General features: G+C 45.6%; 1 protein-coding gene across 1 annotated transcript in view; it reads right to left on the reverse strand.

Moving 5' to 3' along the window:
* Positions 1-6,713, reverse strand: part of sash3 (SAM and SH3 domain containing 3) — a 57,521-nt gene extending 50,808 nt beyond the window's left edge. The window contains 1 exon segment of the mRNA XM_033030552.1: positions 6,564-6,713. Within this exon segment, the coding sequence (XP_032886443.1) occupies positions 6,564-6,620 (57 nt within the window). The 5' untranslated portion in view covers positions 6,621-6,713.
* Between the last annotated feature and the right edge of the window lie 18,761 nt (positions 6,714-25,474).

Below are 25,474 nucleotides of genomic sequence, written 5' to 3' on the forward strand. Positions count from 1 at the left end.
AGAAACATAGAAACATAGAAACATAGGTGCAGGAGGAGGCCATCCGGCCCTTCGAGCCAGCACCGCCATTCATTGCGATCGTGGCTGATCGTCCCCAATCAATAACCCATGCCTGCGTTCTCCCCATATCCCTTGATTCCACTAGCCACTAGAGCTCTATCTAACTCTCTCTTAAATCCATCCAGTGATTTGGCCTCCACTACCCTCTGTGGCAGGGAATTCCACAAATTCACAACTCTCTCGGTGAAAAAGTTTTTTTCTCACAGTCTTAAATGGCCTCCCCTTTATTCTAAGACTGTGGCCCCTGGATCTGGACTCACCCAACATTGGGAACATTTTTCCTGCATCTAGCTTGTCCAGTCCTTTATAATTTTATATGTTTCTATAAGATATCCCCTCATCCTTCTAAACTCCAGTGAATACAAGCCTAGTCTTTTCAATCTTTCCTCATATGACAGTCCCGCCATCCCAGGGATCAATCCCGTGAACCTACGCTGCACTGCCTCAATCACAAGGATGTCCTTCCTCAAATTAGGAGACCAAAAATGTACACAATACTACAGATGCGGTCTTACCAGAGCCCTATACAACTGCAGAAGAACCTCTCTACTCCTTTACTGAAATCCTCTTGTTATGAAGGCCAACATTCCATTAGCTTTCTTCACTGCCTGCTGTACCTGCACGCCAACTTTCAGTGACCGGTGTACAAGGACACCCAGGTCTCGCTGTACCTCCCCCTGACCCAACCTAACCCCATTGAGATAATATCTTCCCCCTTGTTTTTTGCCAGCAACGTGGATAACCTCACATTTATCTATATTATACTGCATCTGCCATGCATCTGCCATCTCACTCAACCTGTCCAGGTCACCCTGCAACGTCCTAACATCCTCTTCACAGTTCACACTGCCACCCAGCTTTGTGTCATCCGCAAACTTGCTAGTGTTGCTCCCATTTCCCTCTTCCAAATCATTAATATATATGGTAAACAGTTGCGGCCTCAACACCGAGCCTTGCGGCACTCCACTCGCCACTGCCTGCCATTCTGAAAAGGACCCGTTCACCTCCTACTCTTTGCTTCCTGTCTGCCAACCAATTTTCTATCCACGTCAACACCCTACCCCCAATACCATGTGCTCTAATTTTAATCACCAGTCTCCCGTGCGGGACCTTATCAAAGGCTTTCTGAAAGTCTCTACACCCACTGGCTCCCCTTCATCCATTTACTTGTCACATCCTCAAAAGATTCCAGAAAATTAGTCAAGCATGATGTTCTGGCTATGTAGTGCAACAAAAGTAGTGCAACTTTGAGTCATCAGTTGACGTCGAGAAATGCAAGACCTGTGGGATGTCTGGATACTATGGTTAGGAGATTGATTCTAAAATGTGAAGGACTGAATCATAAAAACAGTTACCTCGGCTCTTTGACTATAAAGAAAGCAGCATTTTATGTATAACAAGGCCAATGTTTATTCCCATCATCGTCCTTAAGAAGGTGGTGGTGTTCTGCCTTCTTTAGCTGCTGCAGTCCTTCGGGTGAAAAGGGGAAGGAGTTCCAGGATTGGTAATAGTGCTGATGATGGAGGAGCAATTTATTTTTAAGTCATCAAAAGGAACATTCAGTAGGTGGGTGTTCCCATGCATCTAATCCTTCTTGGTGGTAGAGTGTATGGGTTTGAGAATTGCTGTTGGAATTGCCAAGACTAGAAAATATTGACAAAGTTTTATAGATTTGGTTTAGTTTAGTTTGGAAATACAATGCGGAAACAGGCCTTTCGGTTGCAACTTTGGCGCACCAATAAAAAACCCGGTCAATGCTAACCATATGGATGCTAGGGCACATGGCAACAATAATGCCAATTAATGTCTAAAGTATTGGTGAGCAGGTTATTGTTGAGTATGTGTCACCTGATATGTGTCATGTTGATGACACATTATGTCGAATTACTGACTTTTGAGAATTGAGTTTCTTGGGCAGTAATTGCTCAGATTGGATTTGTCCTGCTTTTTGTGAACAGGTCATAACCGAGCAGTTTTCCCCATTATTAGTAGACGCCAGTGGTATAAAACCCTATTGCAATCCTGAGGAAAATAACATCATCTACTATCTCAGCACATTGCTGTCTTCCAGACTTGATATTGAATTCTCCATCTTGAGCTAACCCAACAAACAGCTAACAATGGCCTGTTTCCTTTATCATTGTTACGTTTTTGCATATCTTTCATTCATTGTTCTAAATCTCTCTACATCATCGTCTACATCTCTCATTTCCCTTTCCCCTGACTAGTCTCGACCTGAAATGTCCCCCATTCCTTCTCTCCAGAGATGCTGCCTGTTCCACTGCCTGAGTTACTCCAGCTTTTTGTGTGTATCTTCGGTTTAAACCAGCATCTGCAGTTCCTTCCTACACATGTTCCTGCTGTCTATATCAGAGCTGGCCATTTCTGCCAGTCACCATTTTGGTTCAGTTTTTCACCTTTGTATTCATTTGGCCTGGCCTACATGCCCTTACTATTAGCAACACACAACACTGACAAAAAATTACGTGCTTTTATATGCCACATTAATTTAGTCTCATCCTATCAAAGATATTCTCTCCGTTCTATCCATTTCTCCCCTACTTTATCTGCTACTGAAAAAACAACTTATCTTCTCTCTTTCCCATTTCTGACAAAGGGACTTGGACCTGAAATGTTAACAGTGTTTTCACACATGATGTTTCCAGCATTTGCAATACTTATTAAAATGCAGCTGTTCTATATCCCACACAATTACAGCTAGCATTGACTGTAGATGAGACTTGTACATAACATTTGTAGGCCCTGTATTAATACATGCAAATTGGGGACTAATGACGTACGTGGGATCCATTGGGACTTTCAGCAGTTAGCAGCATTCAGGCATGGGTTATTAAGTGGTCCGCCTACCCTTGGCATTCACTGGCATTACCATCACCAAATTTCCCTGCAGAATTATATCCTGGGGATTACCATTGGTCAGAAACGTAACTGTATCAGCCACAAATGAGGCCGCAGGACTACCATGACCACAAGCACAGATTAGAGGCTGCGTATTCTGTGGTGACTGACTCACATTATACACCCAAAATGTGTTTTGCCATTAACAAGAGATGTCAGCAGTGTTAATCTATACTTTCTGCATGCCTGCATAAGTGCAGCTGCAATAAACTTGACCCCCATCTCGAACAAGCAGCCTGCTGAATATTTATTCCCTTTACAAGTGGTGCACTGTGGTTACAGCGTGCACCATCTACAAAATGCACTGAAATTACTCAACTAGGTTACCCAAATGGCACCTTTCAAATTGACAACCTCTACTGCCATGATGGATAATGGTTTCAAGGGCATAGGAACACTATCACTTGCAGGTTTCTTTCCAAAATTGTACACTGGCCTGACTTGGAAATATATCACCATTCAGGTATCACAACTAGGTCCAAATCCTGGAACCCCTGCCCCTGGAGCATTTGTGAAGGTGCCTTCACCTGCAGTGGTGTAGGGGCTCACCACCATTAGGGATGGAGAATTAACATTGACTTAGCCAGTGTTTCCTAAATCTCACAAATTGAATGCCTAAAAAGGGAATGTTGCACAGTCCTCGTGGCCTTCTGTGGCAGGAAAATGAACTTTCATTTATTCCCAAGAGGATCAGAAGAGTTTCTTCATGCCTCCCAAGGAAAGCTGGCATATCTGCACACACTCCTCAATCTTGCCTCCACCGCCTCTTGTGGCTGCAATTCCCATTATCTACCACCGCAACTCTGAATTTTGACTGTAATGCATTCCATTGCTTACTCTGTTGCTGGAGGTTTCAAGAGGGCCATGGGCCATCTGACATTAGTTTCTATGTCCCTTAAGTTCAGGCCTCCTTTTTAAAAAAAATCAATATTGTTCTGAATAGGTTACCTGGTATTTTGCCCTGCTCCATGCTCTCCTTCCTTCATCATTCTCTAAGTAGACCTAAGCTAAAAGCTGCAATTTTTTAAGGGGAAAATCTCTTGACTGTGTTTCACAATTGTCAAGTAGTTGCACAATGGTTGAAAGAAAGAATTGCTGGAGTAATCAACCTTCCTGTTTGACTGTGTTTACTCCGGAGCACAGCGATACAGTGACACAGTTAACAACCTTACTCCCAAGCCGTTCCTGTGACCCTAGACTTCACATGGAGCCCTGGTTTACACAATCTTTCTTTGATTGCGTAGGTTCCCCACACAACCCAAAAAAGTACGGATAAATTGTGTAAGTTGCCCCTGTAAGTCGTCCATAACATGTAGGGGGGGGGGGGGGGGGGGGGAGGGGGAGGAGAGGGGGGGGGGGGGGGGGGAAGGGGGGGGGGGAGGTGCGGGGTGGTGGGAGGGAGGATTTAGAATGAAATAGGATTAGTGTTATCAGGTAGTTGAAGGTTGATAGGCATTTGATGGGCCAAGGATCATAAGGCTATAAGTGATAGGAGTAGAATTATGCCATTCAACCCATCAAGTCTACTCCGCCATTCTATCATGGCTGATCTATCTCTGCATGGAGGAGGCGAGGAGGCGTGGAGTTCCCCCTCTCACCACCCCCCACACGGCACACATTAAAGCACACATTTGGCCACACTAAAAAAACAAAAAAATGACGAACACGCTGCTGGCAGGTCAGCTGTCTCGCAGCGCCCCCACCAATTCACCACCCTCTGACTAAGGGGTCAGTTTCCAAGCTGTGTGACTATTTTTTTTCCAGAGGATCTAAGAGAGTCAGGGTAAGGAGATTGAGCTTGCCTTGTGGGAATCAGAGGAATATTCTTGTCCACAAGGGAATTGAAAATTGAAACGTATATCTTGTTCCTTGACCTTTTCTAGCTCAAATCTCGTTAGCGACAGATTTCACCCGGCATGGATTACTCACCACTCGGGCCTCTGACTAAAGTGCCGATTGAGTCTTGATGACGTAATTGGACCCTGTTCTGCACAGCTCTCTCTATGCTTGGCTGCTCGAAAGAATAGGTTAGCATTTGGACCTGGTGATGTGACAATGGGGCAGAAGAAGCAGTTTGCTCTCCTCATTTCAGCAACATCCCCTTTTTGGTTGCCATCAAACGAATGGAGTTAAGATCAGAGTATCAAAGTCAAAGGTCACAGATGAATAATAGCAACATAGAGAAGACAACATAGGTGGCCCTGTGGCACAGCTGTAGAGCTGCTGCCTCACAGCGTTAGAGACCTGAGTTCTATCCTGACCTCAGGTGCTGTCTGCGTCGAGTTTGCACGTTCTCCCTGTGACCATGTGAATTTCCTCCAGGTGCTCCGGTTTCCTCTCATATCACAAAAATGTGCGGGTGTAGGTTAATTGGTCTCTGTAGAGTGCCCTCTGGTGTGTAGGGACTGGATGAGAAAATGGGGTAACTTAGTACTAATGTAAACGGGTGATTGATGATCGGCGCGGTCTCGGTGGGCCAAGGGTTTATTTCCATGCTGCGTCTCTGAACTAAATTAAGACAGTGATAGGTTGTTAACATCATGGAACTGTGTTTAAGAAACCCAGCACAACCACCTTTGATCAAACGTTTGTGACATGACCAGTCAATTGGCAGGATCATCTCTTGTGAAACAGAAGATCTCTTTTAAGAGAGAATTATTTATTTAAAATAGTGTGTTAAGTTTGAGGAAGAAGTTACAGGGTGATTTGAAAGTAGATAATTATATGTCTGGTGTTTATAGTTTCCATTTGACATGATCTAATTTGATACAAAGAGTTTTCCTGTTAAAAATTGAATTTAAATTCAGGAATAATACACCATGTTGAAATGTTAAACTTTTTGAACATGTATCATTATATATCAATATTTGAATTTATCTGGATATATTTTGCTTGCTTAGCTCAATGGTAGCAATGGTCTCCCTGACTTAGTGGAAAGGAGAAGAAAGCTTTATATTTGAATGTAGCCACACAGTGCACGCTAATGTTTCAATCCCCAAGACGATGACTTTGGAACCTAATCTCCATTGTCAATACTTTGAGCTGGACCCTTTTAGGTTTAAGATGTTTAATTTAAGATTTGAAAGGCAGAATTTGGCTTCGATTATCTCACTTCAAATAGAAAATATTTCATTTCTGCACCAGTTCATTTATCACTTCCATCTGCATAATAATATATATTTTAAAATACAACGGTGTGATAACATTAGTTTGACAGGTTTAACACTAATCAAATAATTTAATGTATAGAGCATGAACAATCATGAACGATTTCTATAATGATTAAAGGGCCAATTTTCATTTGCACATACTTCAGCTACTCAATTAATCAATGTGACACTGATCTCCACAACAAAGAAATGGACACCCACCACTCTGAATTCAGAATGAATAATTTCAACTAATCGTAATCTGTTACAAGAGTATTAAGAACTAAGATACACGGAGTTACTGCATGGAGTGACTAAAAGACAACCCGAAGTGCGATCGTGCAGCACCAGGCAGTTCATTCACAAACTGTAAAACTACTTTGAACGACTGCTTTTTGCTGTTATTTTAAGAACTCTCATCAATAAATTCCTCACCTTTGGTTTTCTTTTTTGCTCCTTTTCTGATGCATTGGATGGCTTCCTTCGCAGCATATTTTATAGCAAATAAATTCAAAAATGGACAGAAGTTAGTGAGCTTCTGCTTAACTGGAGGAATCTGAGTCACAGGAAGAAGAGTCACGTGGTAGTTCTTTACCGCAACAACATGGTGTGGGCTAGAACTTTAACATCAACCTTTAGTATCTAACTAGGAAGGAAGTAACAAGTCTTCCTGAGCTCTATGTTGTTTGCAAAGCATCACGACCAAGGTGTTTAAAATGACAAAACATAATTAATATTTAGGCTACACACTTACATGTTTAATTTGTAAAATTCATAAATGTAATTAAATCCGGTATGTGGTGCAATAAACTAAATCCACTATTGGATTTATCATTCACATGCCAGCTAAATTTGAAAACTGTAAATATACACTTGCACATACCAATAATGATAATGTCATAGCCAGATTAGGAAATAATTATAATTTTAATTATAATTGGGAAATGGCCAGACATTTTTAACCTCACAAACACAAAACATTAGAATGACTTATTGCTCAAAAAGTGGTGTGCCCCATATTTAGTTAATGAAATGAGGCTCCAGTTTCCAGAAATTAATTTGGTAAAATGGCATTTCAGAATTTGGTGAAATGGCAGAAATTAATTTGGTGAAATTTTGCCCAATGAACTGCGGGCAATAATTCCTTGTGGGATTCTACTTCCAAATGATGTTTGCTCAATTTCAGAGTGTCCTATGTCTTTACTGAGTACTGCATGTGTTGCAAAGTGTTAGTGATGAAAGGTTGTAAACAAGCAGCTTAATGCCCATGCTTTACTCCACTGTTTGATCAGTAGAGAAGCATATAAGGTCAGAGTACTAGCATAGATTTTTGTTCTTTCAATAGCCACGGGAGAGGTACCCAAAGGCTGGACGATGGTTAATGTTGTGCCTTTATTGAAGAAGGGCTACAAAGACAAGATAGGAACTACAAACCATTATATCAGAGGTGGGAAAGTTACTAGACTGGATTCTGAGGAACAGGATTTATTTGCTTTTGGTTCAGGCCAGGCTTTGTTCATGGGAGATGATGTCTCACAAATTTGATAGAGACTTTTGAGGAGGCGTCCAAGGCGCATGGCAAGGGTAGGGTGGTGGATGTTGTCTATATGGACTTCAGCAAGGCCTTTGACAAGATTCCAATTGTAGGCTAGTCCAGATGGTGAGATTCAGAATAAGACTGAAATATAGCCAGCGTGGAAACAGGCCCTTCAGCCCACCAGTGATCACCAGCACACTCGTACTATCCTGCACATTAGGGACAATTTACAGAAGCCAATTAGCCTATAAACCTGCACATCTTTTGGAATGTGGGAGGAAACTGGAGCAGCTGGAGAAACCCACTCGGTCCCAGGGAGAATGTACAAACTACGTACAGAGAGCAACCATAGTCAGGACTGAACCCGGGTCTCTGGCGCTATAATGCAGCAAATCCACCACTGCTCCACTGTGCTGCCCATAATCTTTAGTCCCTAATCCACATTTCCACATTAACACAGTTGTTTTTCTAACATGATTTTCTATAACATGAGGTTTCTTTTAGGAATCAACATTTGTGGTACAGCAGAACTCCTTGTAAATGATCAAAGGAAATTCATTTTCTAAAATTGTCAAATTCAATATTAATTCCCAAATTTTTAATGTACCTAGTAATGATGAGATGTCATTTCTTAATTTCTTTGGAATCATTTAAGAAGTTGAAGACAGAGAGATCAGAGTGGGAAGTTGATGAAGAGTTAAAGAGACAAGGAACTTACTGAATGTTTGGGATCATGCTTGTTGACAGAGTGGAGGTGTTCCACCTAACCTGCGCTTTGTCTGTCCAATAAAAAAAAGAGAGCATGTTTCACGGCGAGTAAAGTATACATTACTGAATGAAGTACAAGTAAATCACTGTTCCACCTGCTCACTGTTTGAGGTTGAACTTAAAGCCCTGTTCCACTGTACGAGTTCATTCAAAGAGTTCTCCCGAGTTTGCCCTGATTCGAACTCGGAGATTTACGGTAATGGCTCGCAGGTACTCGGGGCTCTTGTGGACATTTTTCAACATGTTGAAAAATCTTCACGAGTCTTCCCGAGCTTACCGCGTTTCCTGAGTACCTACCGTTAGCGTTACGAGCCGCTATGAGACGTCCCTGAGCTCCGACGTACGTTCATTCTACGTACTTACCACGAGTTTGATTTTTTTAAACTTGGGAGAGCACTTGAATGAACTCGTACAGTGGGATAGGGCTATTATAGAACATAGAGCACAGAAACAGGCCATTCGCCACACAATGTGATGAACATGATGCCTAGTTAAACTGATCTCATCTCCCTGTACATGATCCATATCCCTCCATTACCTGTAGTTTAGTTTAGGTTAGTTTAGAGATACAGCGGAAACAGGCCCTTCGGCCCACCGAGTCTACACCGACCAGCGGTCCCCGCACATTAACACTATCCTGCACACACTCGGGACAATTTACACTTATACCAGGCCAATTAACCTGCAAACCTATATGTCTTTGGAGGATAGGAGGACACCGAAGATCTCAGAGAAAACTCACGCAGGTCATAGGGAGAACGTACAAACTCCATACAGACAGCACCCGTAGTTGAACACGGGTCTCTGGCGCTGCAAGCGCTGTAAGGCAGCAACTTTAAAGCTGCGCCACCGTGCCACACAAGTGTACTTCCAAGTGCCCATCTAAAAGCTTTTTAAACACCATTTAGATGGTGAAAAGAGTAGGTTTTGCTCTTCCTGCTCTTACTTGAATGAGTTTGTGGGATGAGGAAGAAGTGGAAGAAGAGTTGTGAGGAAGAATGAAAAGGAGCATTGTGGTCGGAATAGTCGCTTTGGAATGCTGAAATTGTAGGGCAGGGTGGGGTTGGTGGGGACATTGAAGATGTTGGAAAGAGGACAAGATGATCTTTTGAATGTGAAGGCAGGTGGGATGTAAGTTACAACTGATGAGTCCCATAAATACTGGGAAGGAAGGGAGAAGGAGAAGACAGAATACATGGACACAGTCACGGGCTCTGTCAACTGTGGTGGTGGGAAATCCTCTGCGGGGGAGAAAGGAGACGTCATAAGAGAATTGATATGAAGTTGGCATTGTCTGATGAAGTGTATGGAGAATCTTGAACATTTACCACAAATTTCTTCAGAATACAAGAATAAGGTAGGACTTCCTGCACCAAAAGCTCAGTGTAAAATAAGTTATGACAAGTGCACACCCTGAATAAAACCACACCATTTACAGGAAGAATGGTAGCTGACAGCTCTACAATGTGTCACTTAGCAAGGTGCCACATAAAGAGCAGTGCAAAGCAGAGGTCTCAGGTTTGATGGATTGACAACTGAGTCAGCTCACCTAGCTGTGGGTGACAGCTAATGTTCTGTTGTGGAACTCAACCACTCCAGCGTCAGGATCAAGCTAGAGTTGGAAAATATTTCTTACCACCTTGCATTGGGACAGTACCAAAGTCTCTCTCTCAGGTGGCACAGTGGTGCAGCAGCAGAGTTGCTGCTTCACAGCACCAGAAGCTCAGGTTCCATCCTGACTAAGGGTGTGTAGGAAGGAACGGCAGATGCTGGTCTAAAGAAGGGCCTCGACCCGAAACGTCACCCATTCCTTCTCTCCAGAAACGCTGCCTATCCCGCTGAGTTACTCCAGCTTTTTGTGTCTTTCTGACTATGGGTGCTGTCTGTGCAGAGTTTGTGTGTTCTTCCTGTGACCGCATGGGTTTTCTCCGAATGTTCTGGTTTCCTCCACACCATAAAGATGTGCAGGTTTGTAACTTGATTGGTTTCAGTAAAATTGTAAATGTCCCCAGTGTGTAGGATAGTGCTAGTGCACGGGGATCACTGGTCGGCACAGACACGTTTGGCAACAGGGCTTGTTTCCACGCTGTAACTATAAAATCTAAATTCTAAAAGTAAAATTGGGGTACATGACTATTCATGCAATGGCTTATCAAAAGAATAGTTGAATACACAACTGTCTATATTTGTACAAATCCTTGGGCATATGAATATTCCCATGAAGTTCACACAGATAGAGCAAGTTGAGTGCTCAGAATGGAAAATACAGAGAAAACAAAGACAACTTCAATGGCATGGTCTTCAATTATTTGAATAGGACATACAAGAGGTACTCAGGGTCCAGGCAGACAAGGGAAGGGTACAGGCAAACCAGGTAATGATCCAGGCAGCAGCTATGGAGAGAGAAACAGAATATTTCAGGACTGATGAAGGGTTCTGATGCAAGGTCAATGACCCAAAGTATTGACTGTATCTCTCTCTCTCCATTGATGCTGCCTGGCCTGCTGAATGTTTTCAGCATTTCCTGTTCTGAGTCCAGATCTGAATCATTTTCTTTATTTTTTTGTATTTCATGAACCTTGATAACGCTGTTAACCCTTCATTATCCACGTCAGTCTTATAAATTGATTTTCATTATAGGCTACGGTGTTCCAATAAGGCCCAAGAGGTTTGCTGCTCCCAATTCTTACTGAATGAGAAGTGTCCATTTCAAGAATTTTAACCAAATACAGAGACAGGAAGAGTGAGGTTGGGGGATAGGAATCAAAAGGTCATGAATGTTTATGCCTCTACAGTGGAAAGTAAGAGAAATTAAATACCAGATGGAATAATTTGTGACAGTACCAGGGAATGGGATGTATTAACATAATTGGGTTGAGAGGAAATGGAAATTGGTGCAGCAGAATCATTGACAAGTGCTGATGCCATTGCATTTGCTATTCTGAGCTCCCAGCTTGCTCATCTGTGTGAACTTGATGAGAATATTATTATGCCCAAGGATCTTAATATGCCCAAGGAAATATCGGTAGTTTGTGTATTCAACTGTATCATATTTTGATAAGTCATTGCATGAATAGTCATGGACCTAGATTTCCTAGTTCCAGCTCGCTCCTGGCTGTCGAGTGGTTTTATCCTCCAACAGAACATTCACTGTCAGCTTAAGTGAGATCAGCTAGTTCAACATCCACATCAACATTGCACACAAAAGAAGCTGAATAGTACAGGAATCAAACATTATGGGGAGAAGAATGGGCTTGAGGGGGAAAGATAGGTCAGCCATGATTGAATGGAAGAGTAGACTAGATGGGCTGAATGGCCTAATTCTGCTCCTATAACTCATGAATTTATGAACCCTCTTCCTTTTCCTCATCTTCCACACCATTAAACTCCACACCTCTATATTCAGGTATGCATTGTTTTCCTATTCCACTGGGCAGAATTTAGGCCTTCCAAATGAAGGTGAAATTCCTCACTTCAATTCAGCTTATTAGCGATGACAAGGTATTGGAAATTTCAAAGTCGGGGGAGTACAAACTTCTGCAGAAACCTATTTCCTTCGCTCCATAGATGCTGCTGCACCCGCTGAGTTTCTCCAGCATTTTTGTGTACTTTTATTATTTAACATTAAAATAAGTATTTTGATCTTTTTTGAGTGTATTTCAATATTTCTGAATAACAGGAGCATTCTTAAATGTTCAATTACTTTGACAGCTTTGACAGCTGGTAAGAATTTACCCAGTTCTCAAAGTAAATCATGTGCAGGGTTTGTATTTTGATGGTGAAAGGTCCCGTGTTAGGGCTTGCAGGTCTGCTGAGAATCAGTTTCCAGTGTAAGGATGCATGCAGAGACCCTGCTCCAAGCAAGGGCACGTGATAAGCAAACTTGAGTGACTTATCAACAGTAGAAGAGTCTAGTCCATGATTCTGGTATTCCCATCGACCCTCCTCTCCCACATTGTTTGAGTCTTTATTTGTGTCATTACCGCTCACTTTATCCCTGCACTCTCTTGTTCTTTTTCTCTGTTGCTTACTTCCTTATTCTTTTCCATTACTTTTCCCTTCTCGTCTCCCTTTCCTTACCCTATTACGTGTGCTTAAAACCAGTTGTGTTCTAATCTTTCCTAGTTCTGAAGTGAGCTCTTCAATCTGCAACTTTTCCCTTAATACTGCTTGACCAAGCGATCTTATTTTAGCATTTGCTGTTTGTATCCCACCTTTCCTACTCTTCATACAGTTGAAGTTCCAATAGATGGCTTGTACATCTCTCCCAAAGACCGGTCAAGCACTCTGACTTTCCAAAGGTTTCGCTGTCTCGTACTAATTACAGATTGGTTTAGCCCAGACATCCATGTTGAAAAATGCAGGAGGATACTTGCCCTTCAGTAAACAGTTATTAGTAGATGCTTTTACATTGTAAAAGCAATGTCAAAATCACACACCAAAGTATCGTAGTACTCCATACATGCACTGGATTAGTGTCACATCCAGACTGAGCACAAGGACACACTGCCCCACCCTGTCCCGACTGAACCTGTCACTTGCTGCCCAACCTAGGCACCACACAAGTCCCATTATATTTCAATGGAATAGAAATCCATTGAGAGTGTTATTTTACCTTCTGGTCTCGGAGTGCAGGCAGTGTCCTGATACATGAAACTATGAGAGGTGTGAAAGTACAGACAAGTTTTGTAAAAATCTACTTCTGTTGTGCGATTAAAAAAGTGAGAAGTGACGTTGATCTTATTTTTAACATGAGGAACAGCTGTTGTATACTTCCTATTAACACTCAGTGAGATTGAATTTAATTTTAAACAGTTGTGTCTTCTATTTATTTATTTTTATTTTTATCTAAACCATTTAACTGAATTTGAAGGCAAGCCTCTCTATTTATGAACTTTGGGTTTTTTTCTTGTTGTGAAATGAGGATGTGAACATTTAGAGTGCAGGCCTTCATTATCTGATCAGGGTTGAAAATATATTAAGGTTGGCACAGTGTTGGGATGGCACAGTGGCGCAGCAGCAGAGTTACCACTCCAGATACCCAGGTTTAATCCTAACTAATAGGCCTGTCCCACTGAGGCAATTTTTCAGACGACTGCCGGTGACTGTCAGAGTGGAACACACACACACACACATTGCTTCCTTCACCAGCCGTTATGCAGGTGGGGGACAGGGCAAGTGGGGGGACCGCTGTCTGAGTGAAATTCACACGGTGCAAAGCCAAGGTGATACAGACACACACCACGATGAACAGGAAGGTTGTTGATGTAATTAAGACGGCTAAAGCACAGTGTAGGGTAAGTCCTTTGAAAAAGGGGAGGGGGGGAGAAGGGGGAGAGGTGGGAGAAGGAGGAAGAAGGAGTGGAGACAACTTTTAAGAAACCCGAGATACACGGCAGTGAAGCTTGGCGGACATTAACATTACCGGTCGGTTTTCCTTGGCTCTGAAATCTACTTCTCATTTTTTTTCCCCAATGAGCCAATGAAATTCACCGGTCAGCACCGGCTACAATCTGTGAGAGCCTTCGAGCTCCTGGCAACCGACTAGGACCTCCTGGCGACCCGCCTACGGCGCGAGAATTCTCGCTACTCTCCATGGCGGCTTCATTCTGGTCGCCGCTAATTTTTCAACATGTTGAAACAAAAATTCACGGCGACCGTAATGAGGTCATGAGGAGTTCCCACAATTTTGGAACTAGTCGAGGCTTCATAATGAGGCCGCGACTAGTTCCAAGAATGTGGGAACTCCTCACGACCATGAAGGCAACTCCCCGGCAACCATCCGCGAACATGTGGCGACCATGTGGCGACTGCATAGTCTCCTGTAGTCGCCTAAAAAGTTGACTAAGTGGGACAGGCCCATTAGGGTGCTGTCTGTAAGGGGTTTGCACATTATGCTTGTGACAACATGGGTTTTCTCCCACATTCCAAAGACATGCAGGGTTGTAGTTAATTGTCTTCTGTAAATTGTCCCTAGTGAGTAGGATTGAACTAATGTACTGGTGACTGCTGGTCAATGTGGACTTGGTGGTTTGAAGGGCCTGTTTTCAAGCTGTATATCTACGCTAAACTAAAGGTTAATGAAAGGGCAGTGGTTTAAAGTGCCTAAAGATTGCAGGAGGAAAGGGAGACTGAAGGAGCCAAGAAAATTATGCATATCCATTTATGTTATTGAAATTAGTGCCCATTCTTGAAATAGTGTTTTTAAAAGACCTTCAAATTGTGCATCCCCTGTGATTCACTGTTAACATATTCACATATATAATAAACTTTTTCTCAGGATGGAAAAATTCAATTTTTAAGCATAGCTTTAAGGTGAAAAGGGCAACGTTTAAATAAGATGTGTGGGCAAGTTTTTTATGCAGACAGTGGTGAGTGCCTGGAACGTGCTGCCGGGGTGGTGTTTGAAGAAATAAGTCAGTGGCATTTAAAATACTTTATAGGCATATGGATATGCAGAGAATGGAGGGATATGGGTTATGTGCCAGTAGAGAAGTAATGGCCATGGCATCATGCTTGGCACAGTGCTGTGCTGTACTTTGCTGTAGTTTATGTTCTATATGAAGAAATATGTCAAATGGGAATCTGAAAAGTCATGAAACAACTCCTGAATCAAAGAACCGATTTGGCATATTGTGCTATTGCTGGCAATTCTGCAGATTTCTTCTGTAGAGAAATCTGTTGACCATGAAGTTTCTGAATATGCAGTTTCATAGTCAAGCTTTAAGCAAGCAGTGAAACTGACAACTTCTGAGCAGATCTAAGAAATTGACTGCGTTTCCTGCCATAGCAGCATTGCAGCAACAGCCCAGGGAGTTTTAGTTTACTGAAGACACCAGACAAAAGCAGAAACTATGTCAGGGTAATCAAAGCAAAACATAAACAAAGATATATGTTGGGCGGTGCAGTGAAGCAACTGATAGAGCTGCTGCCTCACAATCTCGGAGATGTGGCTCGATGCTGACCTGGGTTATTGTCTGTGTGGAGTTTGCACGTTCACTCTGTGACCCCATGGATTTTCACTGGATGCTCTGATTTCCTCCTACATCCCAAGACGGTTGGGATGTAGGTCAACTGACCTCTGTCTATTGGCCCTAGTGTATAGGGAGTGCATGGAAAAGTGGGATAACAGAACGAGGGGGAATGGGTGATAGATGGTCGGTGTGGACTCGATGGACTGAATGGCCTATTTGCATGTTGTTTCAATATTTCAATCAAAGATCTTAGAACACAACTTGGTTAAAGAGATAGCATTTGAGAAGTGTATTAAATAAGGAGATGTAGTGAGGAGGGAGGGGTTAGGGACAGAATCTCAGCAGCCAAGTTTTAGGCAGCTGAAGTCCGAACTGACAACAGCAGAAGGATGTAAATTAGAGGTTTAGAATTAGATGAATTCATAAATCTGCGAAGGTTTGAGATGAGTTGCACGTTTAGTTACAATTAAATGTATTGAGAACAAGTAGAGGAAGCATCACTGATAATGTGGAGGTCCTCCCTTCCTGTTGCATATTTACATAATAATACAATCATTTGCCTCAGTGATCACAATGAGATGAAGCAAATTGTTTTTAAGGATATCTTGATTTTTACAGTGGCAACATCTGTGGAGGAAAATGGACAATTGCCAGTTTGGCTTGAGACCTGTCCTCTGGACAGCTGGAGTGGAGGGAATGTCGCTTGTATAAAGAGGTGAGGGGGGGGTGGGGAGGGGCTGACACATGATAGGCGTATCCAGAGGAGGAAAGGTGTACTGGTGGATGGAGTCAGTTGGAGACCGCACGCAGGGTGGGACCTGAATGGTGGGAGTAACCAGGGGCTGATGTTGATGGCATCTGATTGGAAAGGCAGTTGGAATATGAGATCAGGTCAGGTGGGCAGATGGAAATAATGGGGGGAGGGAACCTGATGAGGGGATGATGGAATTAGTGGAGAAGAAACTAGGTGAGAGGAGCCGGTGGGAAAGAAAGGTGTGAGTGTGAGGATCCGGGTGTATAAAGGGACATAGAAACATAGAAAATAGGTGCAGGAGTAGGCCATTCGGCCCTTCGAGCCTGCACTGCTGATCATCCAACTCAGTATCCTGTACCTGCCTTCTCTCCATATCCCCTGATCCCTTTAGCCACAAGGGCCACATCTAACTCACTCTTAAATATAGCCAATGAACTGGCCTCAACTACCTTTTGTGGCAGAGAATTCCAGAGATTCACCACTCTGTGTGAACAGACTGCGAATACAGACTGAGAGGGAAGCCTGAAATGAGAGAATTCAATGGTCATATCATCGGCTTATAGAATTCAATGGTCATATCATTGGGTTATAGACTACTGAGATGGAATATGAGGTTCTGTTCCTCGAGTTTGTGTTTGTCCTCATCCTGGCATTGATGTGGGCAGGCAGGTCGATGTAGGGATGAGGAGGAGAATGGAAATGGCTCTCAACCTGGAGCTCCAGGTGGCCGTGGCAGATATAGTGCAGGTGTTGGGCAAAGCAGTCAGAGCTTGGTCTCACTGATGTAGAGGAGGCCACATTGAGAGCAGCTGATGCAATAGCTGAGGTTAAAGGAGGTGCATGCGAATCATGCACCACCCCCGTATCTCTACTTTAATTTGTTACAATTTACACGTGGTCTTTTATGACTTTTCTGTTTCACACAAATCCTTTGAAAGGTTGAGGCTGATTCAAGATTCAAGAGAGTTTATTGTCATGTGTCCCAGATAGGACAATGAAATTCTTGCTTTGCTTCAGCACAACAGAATATAGAAGGCATGAATACAGAACAGATCAGTGTATCCATATACCATTATATAAATATATACACACATGAATAAATAAAACAGATAAAGTACAAATAAACAGATTAATGATCAGAGTTTTGTTTGAGTTGAGTTCAATAGCCTGATGGCTGTGGGGAAGTAGCTGTTTCTGAACCTGGACATTGCAGTCTTCAGGCTCATGTACCTTCTACCAGAAGGTAGCAGGGAGATGAGTGGGTGGCCAGGATGGTGTGGGTCCTTGGTGATGCGGCCAGCCTCTTTGAGGCAGCGACTGCGATAGATCCCCTCGATGGAAGGGAGGTCAGAACCGATGATGGACTGGGCAGTGTTTACTACTTTTTGTAGTCTTTTCCGCTCCTGGGTGCTCAAGTTGCCGAACCAAGCCACGATGCAACCGGTCAGCATGCTCTCTACTGTGCACCTGTAGAAGTTAGAGAGAGTCCTCCTTGATATACTGACTCTCCGTAATCTTCTCAGGAAGTAGAGGCGCTGATGTGCTTTCTTTATGATTGCATCAGTGTTCTCGGACCAGGAGAGATCTTCAGAGATGTGCACGCCCAGGAATTTGAAGCTCTTGACCTTCTCCACCATCGACCCATTGATGTAAACAGGACTGTGGGTCCCCATCTTACCTCTTCCAAAGTTCACAATCAGTTCCTTGGTTTTGCTGGTGTTGAGGGCCAGGTTATTGTGCTGGCACCATTTGGTCAGTTGGTCGATCTCTCTTCTGTACTCTGACTCGTCCCCATCAGTGATACGTCCCACAACAGTGGTGTCGTCAGCGAACTTGATGATGGAGTTTGCACTATGACCAGCTATGCAGTCATGAGTATAGAGTGAGTATAGCAGGGGGGCTGAGCACGCAGCCTTGAGGTGCTCCCGTGCTGATTGTTATCGAAGCTGACACCTTTCCACCAATTCGAACAGTTTGTGGTCTGTGAATGAGGAAGACGAGGATCCAATTGCAGAGAGATGCGCAGAGACCCAGTTCTGCGAGTTTGGTAACCAGCTTGGAGGGGATGATTGTATTAAATGCTGAGGTGTAATCAATGAATAACAGCCTGACATATGAGTTTTTGTTGTCCAAGTAGTCCAGAGTGGAGTGAAGAGCCAGCGGGATCGTATCCACCGTTGATCTGTTGTGGCGGTAAGCGAACTGCAGTGGGTCCAGGTTTTTGTCAAGGTAGGAGTTGATTTGCGCCATGATCAACCTCTCAAAGCACTTCATCACCACCGACGTTGGTGCCACTGGTTGATAGTCATTGAGGCACGGGACCTTGATCTTATTGGGCACTGGTATAATTGATGCCCTTTTAAAGCAGGTGGGAACCTCAGACCTCAGAAGTGAGAGGTTGATTGTAGGTATATAGAATAGATTAATCTTGCAAATAGAAACTTCTCATGATGCTAAAACAAAAATTGCTGGAAACGAGTTAATGTTTCTAATTGATCACCTTTTTATTGGAACTATGAGCAAATCCTGGTGAATGGCCAATGATCTGCAACATTTACTCCATTTCCCCTTCATCTGTGGATACTGGACTTGCTGACTATTTCCAGCATTTTATTATGGATTTTGAACGGCCAAAATAATTTACTAATTAATTTCTAATCTTCGAGCTCTGTTGGTTTTACCTCACTTATATAATATTGCCTTCAAAAATAAAATGCTGTTGTGAAGTTTTTAAGTGTTAGATGCTGCAACTTGCCACCTTCTTCTCCTCTTAGCAGCACTTTCATTTTAATCAGGAGTCTGTTTGAGGTGTTATGACTCTGTGTATTCCCAGTACTGGAGCACGGAGGAAGTTCCCAGCTGCCTGCTGCCTATTGCAGTAATTAAACTGAAATGTCTCTGAACCAAGGAGAGACATCATTAATGATGACTTGTTTGTTAAAAAATACAAATGATGTAATCACTTTTTGCTGTGCCAACCCATCATACTGCGTTATCCGCTGGCATCTTATCTATTCAAGTGAATTTATACCAGTTAGGTTATCTTTTTTTCCCCTTTATTTTATGTTCGATTGTAAAAGTCTATTCCCTCCTTTGATACCCCTTTGCTTTTAATATACCCGTAGAATCTCTAACGGTCTCCGTTATCTTGCCTGGCAAAGCTAACGTCCTGTTTTTGCCCTCCTGATTTCTCTCCTAAGCTTACCCCCGATGTTTTTCCATTCCTTGAGGAATTTGCTTGATCCCAGCTGCTGATAACTGACATACGCCTCTTCCTTTTGCCAGAGGAAGTGGTTGAGGCAAGACAATAACGGTATTTAAAAGACATGTGGGCAGGAACATGGATAGGAAAGGTTTAGTCAATAGTCAATCGTCAGATTTATTCGTCACATACACAATAAAGTGCAGTGAAATGAACTTGCCAGCAGCGGTACAATAAAAAAGACCACACAATACACAATAAAAATTTAACACAAACATCCACCACAGCAGGGCCGGCCCTAGGCCGATTGGACCGATTTTTCCAAATTGGGCACCGCGCCCAATGGGGGCCCCGCGTTAATTTTCCGTATTTCATATGGAAATACAAATTCGCTATGTTAAATAAAGATTTTTTTTTTTTTAATCCCCATACGGATTTTTTTACATAACGAACATGGATAACAAACGATGTGTTAACTGCTGCTGTAACACTTATAAACAGGCAGTAGTTAGCAAAGATCCTACAACACAAAAAAGCTGGAGAAACTCAGCGGATGCAGAGCTGGAGAAACTCAGCGGGTGCAGTGGGGGGGGGGGGGGGGGGGGGGGGGCGGTTGTGTTAACTAGTTCGGTTGCCGTACAACAACAGACCTGGTTGGAGGTTTGAGTCTGTGTTAACATTGGTGTCTGTGTATGTGTGTGACTGTGTCTGTGTATGTCTCAGTGTTTCTGTGTGTTTCTGTGTCTCTGTGGCTGTGTGTGTCTGTGTTTCTGTGTCTCTGTGGCTGTGTGTGTGTCTGTGTCTCTCTCTCTATCTGCGTGTGAGTCTGCGTGTGTTTCTCTGTCTGTGTGTAGGGGGGGGGAGAGACAGAGGGGGGATTTTCAGTTTGCAAACCACTCGTTTTCAGTTAAGGGGTGGATACGATTACTGTCAATACGAGCAGCTCACGGAGCAGAGTCAGAATGAGAAACACTGCTCGGCTCACACACACACACTCGTGGAGTGAACTGTCGATATAAACGTGGCTGGTGGAGAGGAGTGGGGGGGGAGAGAGAGAGGGAATTTGAGAGAGGAGAGAGAGAGAGAGAGAGAGAGAGAGAGAGAGAGAGAGAGGGAGGCTGTGTCTTTCTCAGCTCCAGTGGCTGAGAAGTTTTAAGCAGCCTTTGAAGGATTCTGTCGCTGGGAAAGGAACAGAGGCAGAGGGGATTCATAGTCTAACTTATTGTTGGACTGTTGAAACTTTCCAATGCTTTAAAAACTCCTCCATTTAGTGTGAAAATCCCCTGAGAATTTTCTACATTGTCGAGGGAGCAGGGTGCGGCTGTCATTGGCGGACTGCCAAGAGTGCCTGGATATCGAGGGTTTGAAGTTTTTCGGTGCCTTTGCTGAGTTTTGGCACTGATTCTCTGCCCTAAAGTCATTTTGCACAGTGCGGCTGCCTGGCTTAATGTGAAGACGGTGCTTTTGCGTTCGGCAAGACAGGGCGAGCTGACTTTCTGGCGTGGACGAGTTTGGAACTTTCCTTCTTCAGCTGGAGGACTTTGCTTTTTGAGGATTGCTTTGGACTGTGACTGTCCCTGGGAATTTATTTTGCTGAGCTGCTGGGGTGCCGGGAGCTGGTTTGTGCCTCTGCCCGGATGGCGATGGCGGGGGCGCGGCCGAAGGCGAAGAGCTACGCAGCAGTGACATCAGCAGCGGAAGCGAGGCCATCTGAACATGAGCTTCATGTTGACTTGGACTGGGACAGTTTTGGTATCTCGGTTCAAACTGGGCCCCAGATGTCCAGGGGAGCAATTACGAAGGCTATGAATGCCCTTCTTGGTAGGGGGGCTATTGTCTCTTCCGAGCTCGAGAGGGGAAAGGTTGAGATAATATTGAAGAACCGGGAGGATGTGGCCACAGTGGTGGAGAGGGGGATTTCAGTTGGGGGGGTCCATATACAGGTGGACCCATGGGTGTCCAGGGTGAGACCGGTTCTCCTGCGGAGTTACCCTACATGTATTCCGGATGCGACACTCATTCCACACCTGTCTCAGATTGGGGAGGTGCGGTCTAAGTGCTTTAGGCTCATGCACCCTGGGGGGGACCTGGAGGAAAAAGGGATTCTCAGTTTCAAAAGGAGGGTGTTCGTGAAGGTGGGGGAGGGGGAAGGCGATGAGGGGAGTTTTGAGGTGGAGTGTAGGGGTTTCCCTAGAACCGTGCGTTGGAGTTGGGGAAAGGCACGGTGTCATGCGTGTGGTGGTTATGGACATCTCCGTAGGGAATGTCCTAATCACGGGGTCGCTGCCAGAACCTCTAGCGCAGCGGCCCAGGAATGCACTGCTGGCCCATCAGCGGTGGCTCATCATGCCTCGGAGGGGCGGGGTGGAATTGCTGACCTGGCTGGGGCGGCTGGCTCTGCCTCGGTGATCCGGGGCAGCGGGGATAGCCCTTCTGGGTCTGCAGTTTCCGCCTTGGGGACCCGGGGCAGCGAGGGCCCCCGCCCCCTACATCCTGAACCTGTGGGGGTGGCTGAAGGTGAGGCACAGAGGGAGGGTGGAGAGAAATGGGAGCAGCAGAAGAAGAAGAGGAAGAAGCAGAAAAAGATTACGCAAGCGAGTCAAAAGTAGGTGGGTGTGCAACTGCCGAGTGCGGAGATCACCCAAGGGGTGCCTGTCAGCTCCAGGGAGGTCCAGAGTGAAACTGCCGTGGCCCAGCAAGGAGCTGAGGTGGCTCTGACGGGAGTAGGGAAGGTAACACGTGCGGGTGGTAAAGTGGCTGGGGGTAGTGTGGAGGCGGAAGACCCTTCCTTTATGGAGGTCACCACACCGCCGCATGCTAGTGGGACAAAAAGGAGGATTGGGCCTGGCGAGGAAGAGCAAGGACGTGAGTCCAAAGTAAGGGGGGTGCAGTTTTCCAGTCCTTCCACCACCGATGTGGGTGGAGGTCAGGAAATGACGTCTTCTGGGTTGGAGGTTGAGCCTCCACTTCAGGGATCTCTCGAGGGTACCATAGGGTCAGGTGACGGGGTAGACCCCTCTGGAGCTGTGTCCTCTGGGCGGGGGGAGGTTCTTTCATCACAGGGGCCCTCCGAGGGAGGTATCTCATCGTGTGTTGATCTTGGCTCCCCTGGGGGTGCGTCCTCTGGGTCGGAGGAGGTCCCCTCATTTCAGAGGCCTACTAAGGGTGTTAGCACGCTGGAGGGTGGGACAAGCTCACCTGGTAGTGTGGACCCTGAGACGGGGGATGAGCAGAGTCAGCCCGAGGGAGGGGGGCCGGGGGGAATGGTGTACCAATCAGTGCTCAATATTGGAGCCAGTGGAGGTGCCGAGGTGTGTATTGTACTGCCGTCTGATTTGGCAGGGGAGAGAAAAAAGACTGGCGGAGAGTCTCTGGGTGTTGCCAGTGGAGGGGGTGCTTTCGGTGCTGTGGAGGTCGGAGTTGTTTCAGGCAGCGACCTTCTTTCGGATTCTGGGGGTGCCAGTTTACCACAGACCCTGGGGGTGCCTCTTGTTTTCTCTTCCCCAGGCCCAGATGTGGAGGGTGAGGACAGAGCGCAGGAGCCCAGCCAGTCAGTGGGCTGCGTGATGCGGATAGGGGCTTCGGGACCCTTCCCCGGCATTGATCCTGGGGGTGGTGACATGTCGGAGGAGGGGGAGAGGGATGGGGCCAGTTTGTGTGAAGGGGTTAGCGAAATTCCAGAGAGCTCTGGTCTTTCGACTTCTGAAAATGAGCTTGGTGATGCTGAGCGTGTTGTGTCAGGTGCGAGAAACTTGGCCGATAGCCCAGGAACCAAGGACGAATCTCATGCAATTGTTATCTGTGAGGTGCGGGAGTTTTTAAAAACAAGCCGTACCAGCAGGACAAAGATTGATGCTGCTAAGAGACGGTGGGCTGATCTGTCGGCCTTAGTTGAAACTCTCGAGGCTATCCTTGCCACCGAGGATAGTGATCTTCCTGGCTCTGAGCAGTTCCAGCTTAGGGGCTTTTTGGAGCTCCTAAGAGAGAGGGCTACAGAGCCCAGGAGGAGAAGTGGGAGGATTTCAATCTAATGTACCAGTGCATTCACGTTAGTTACCCTAAACTTAAACGGGAGTAGAGCGAGTTTTCGCAGATTCCAGCTTTTATCGGTCCTTAGGGAGGGGAAATTTGCAGTGTGTTTTCTGCAGGACACGCATACTGTTGTCAGTGATGAACCCACCTGGAGATTGGAGTAGGAAGGTGAGGTCTATATGAGTCATCTTAGCTCAAATTCGAGTGGGGTGGCCATTTTGTTGGCTCAGAATTTCCTGCCCAATATTATAAAAGTGCAAGAAGTTGTGCCAGGACGTTTGCTCCATCTGGCAGTGAGCCTGGATGGCATGCCGTTGCATTTCATTAACGTGTATGCCCCCAGCTCCGGCACGATGCAGGCCGGCCTACTTCAGGAGGTGAATGCTCTGTTGAGCACTATTGATCGGGGAGAGTGTGTCTTCCTTGGGGAGGACTTTAACTGCACACTTGAGGTGCGAGATCGTTCTGGTACTCAGTGTGCCCCTGCTGTAGCGAAGAAGCTGAGAGGGTTGATTGATTCTTTTGAGTTGGTTGATGCGTGGCGGGACCTCAACCCAGACTCCACTGCTTTTTCGCGGAGGTCTGAGGGCGGAGGTTCCCGCATTGATCGAATATATATCTCCCGAGCATTTGTTTCCCGTGTCTCAGCGGCCTCAATGCAGCTGGTGCCATGCTCGGACCATTGTCTGGTGCGTGCGGATTTTAATCCAGCGTGCGCTCGGGCAGGGTCTGCGTACTGGCACTTTAATAACCGGCTGCTGGAGGATCGGTGTTTCCGGGAGTCATTCAGTCGGTTTTGGGTGAGGTGGAGAGAGAGGCAGAGGTGCTTCTCTTCCCTTAGGCAGTGGTGGGATGTGGGGTAAGCTCACATCCGTATTTTTTGTAAGGAATACACGTGGGGGTCGACCGGGCGGCGGGACTCAGCGGTTGAGAAGCTTGAGAGGAAGCTGATGGACGCAGAGTCTCGCCTGGGTCAGGTTGGAGGTGAATCTTGCGAATGGGGGGTGTTTCATGAGAAGAAGGAAGCCTTGAGGAACCTGCAACTTGAGCGGTCCCGAGGCGCTTATGTGAGGGCGCGGGTCCAGATGCTGCACGATCTGGATCGAGCTTCGCCTTTCTTTTTCTCTCTGGAGAAAGGGCGGGGAGCCCGCAAACAGCTCGTGGAGCTGCTAGCAGATGATGGCTCCTCTGTCACGGATCCAGAGAGGATTAGTGCCTTGGTCAGGTCCTTTTATGGATCCCTGTTCTCCGCAGGTGGAGTCAGCGGGGAAGCTCAGCAGGACCTGTGGGAGAGTCTACCGATTATAGATAGGGAGGTGGCCGATCTTCTTGATGGCCCTTTATCTTTGGAGGAGTTGACTCGTGCATTGCATCAGCTCAGGAGGGGTAAGTTCCCCGGGCTGGATGGGCTGACGGTAGAGTTTGTAAGAGCTTTCTGGGGTATCCTGGGGGGTGATTACATGTTGGTTCTGGGGGAGAGCCTGGCGACCGGGGAGATGCCCCTCTCATGGCGTAGAGCAGTTGTTGTCCTGCTGCCCAAGAAGGGGGAACTCCGCTTGTTGAAAAACTGGCGCCCGGTCTCTCTCCTATGCACAGAGTATAAAGTTTTTGCACGGGCGATAGCAAATCGCCTGGGCTCCGTGCTGTCTCAGTTGATTCACCATGACCAGTCCTACACAGTCCCTGGTCGGTCCATTCAGGATAACATCCACCTGGTTAGGGACCTGATTTATCTAGCACAGGGAACTGGTCAGTCAGCTGCTTTTCTGTCTCTTGATCAGGAGAAGGCTTTTGATAGGGTAGAGCATGAATACCTTTTCGGAACGTTGCAAGCGTTCGGATTTGGACCGCATTTTGTGGCCCGGGTCCGCCTCTTGTATGCTGCAGTGGAGTGCCTTGTGAAGGTTAATGGTGCCTTGTTGGCTCCCTTTCATTTTGGGAGGGGGGTCCGTCAGGGGTGCCCCATGTCAGGTCAGTTGTACGCGGTCTGTGTGGAGCCGTTCCTGTGTCTTCTTCGGAGGAGGTTGACAGGCCTGGCCCTACCGGGCCCGGGGGTGGAGTTGGTTCTTTCGGCATATG

This window comes from Amblyraja radiata, chromosome 12, assembly GCF_010909765.2.
Source record: "Amblyraja radiata isolate CabotCenter1 chromosome 12, sAmbRad1.1.pri, whole genome shotgun sequence".
NCBI classification, from domain to species: Eukaryota; Metazoa; Chordata; class Chondrichthyes; order Rajiformes; family Rajidae; genus Amblyraja; species Amblyraja radiata.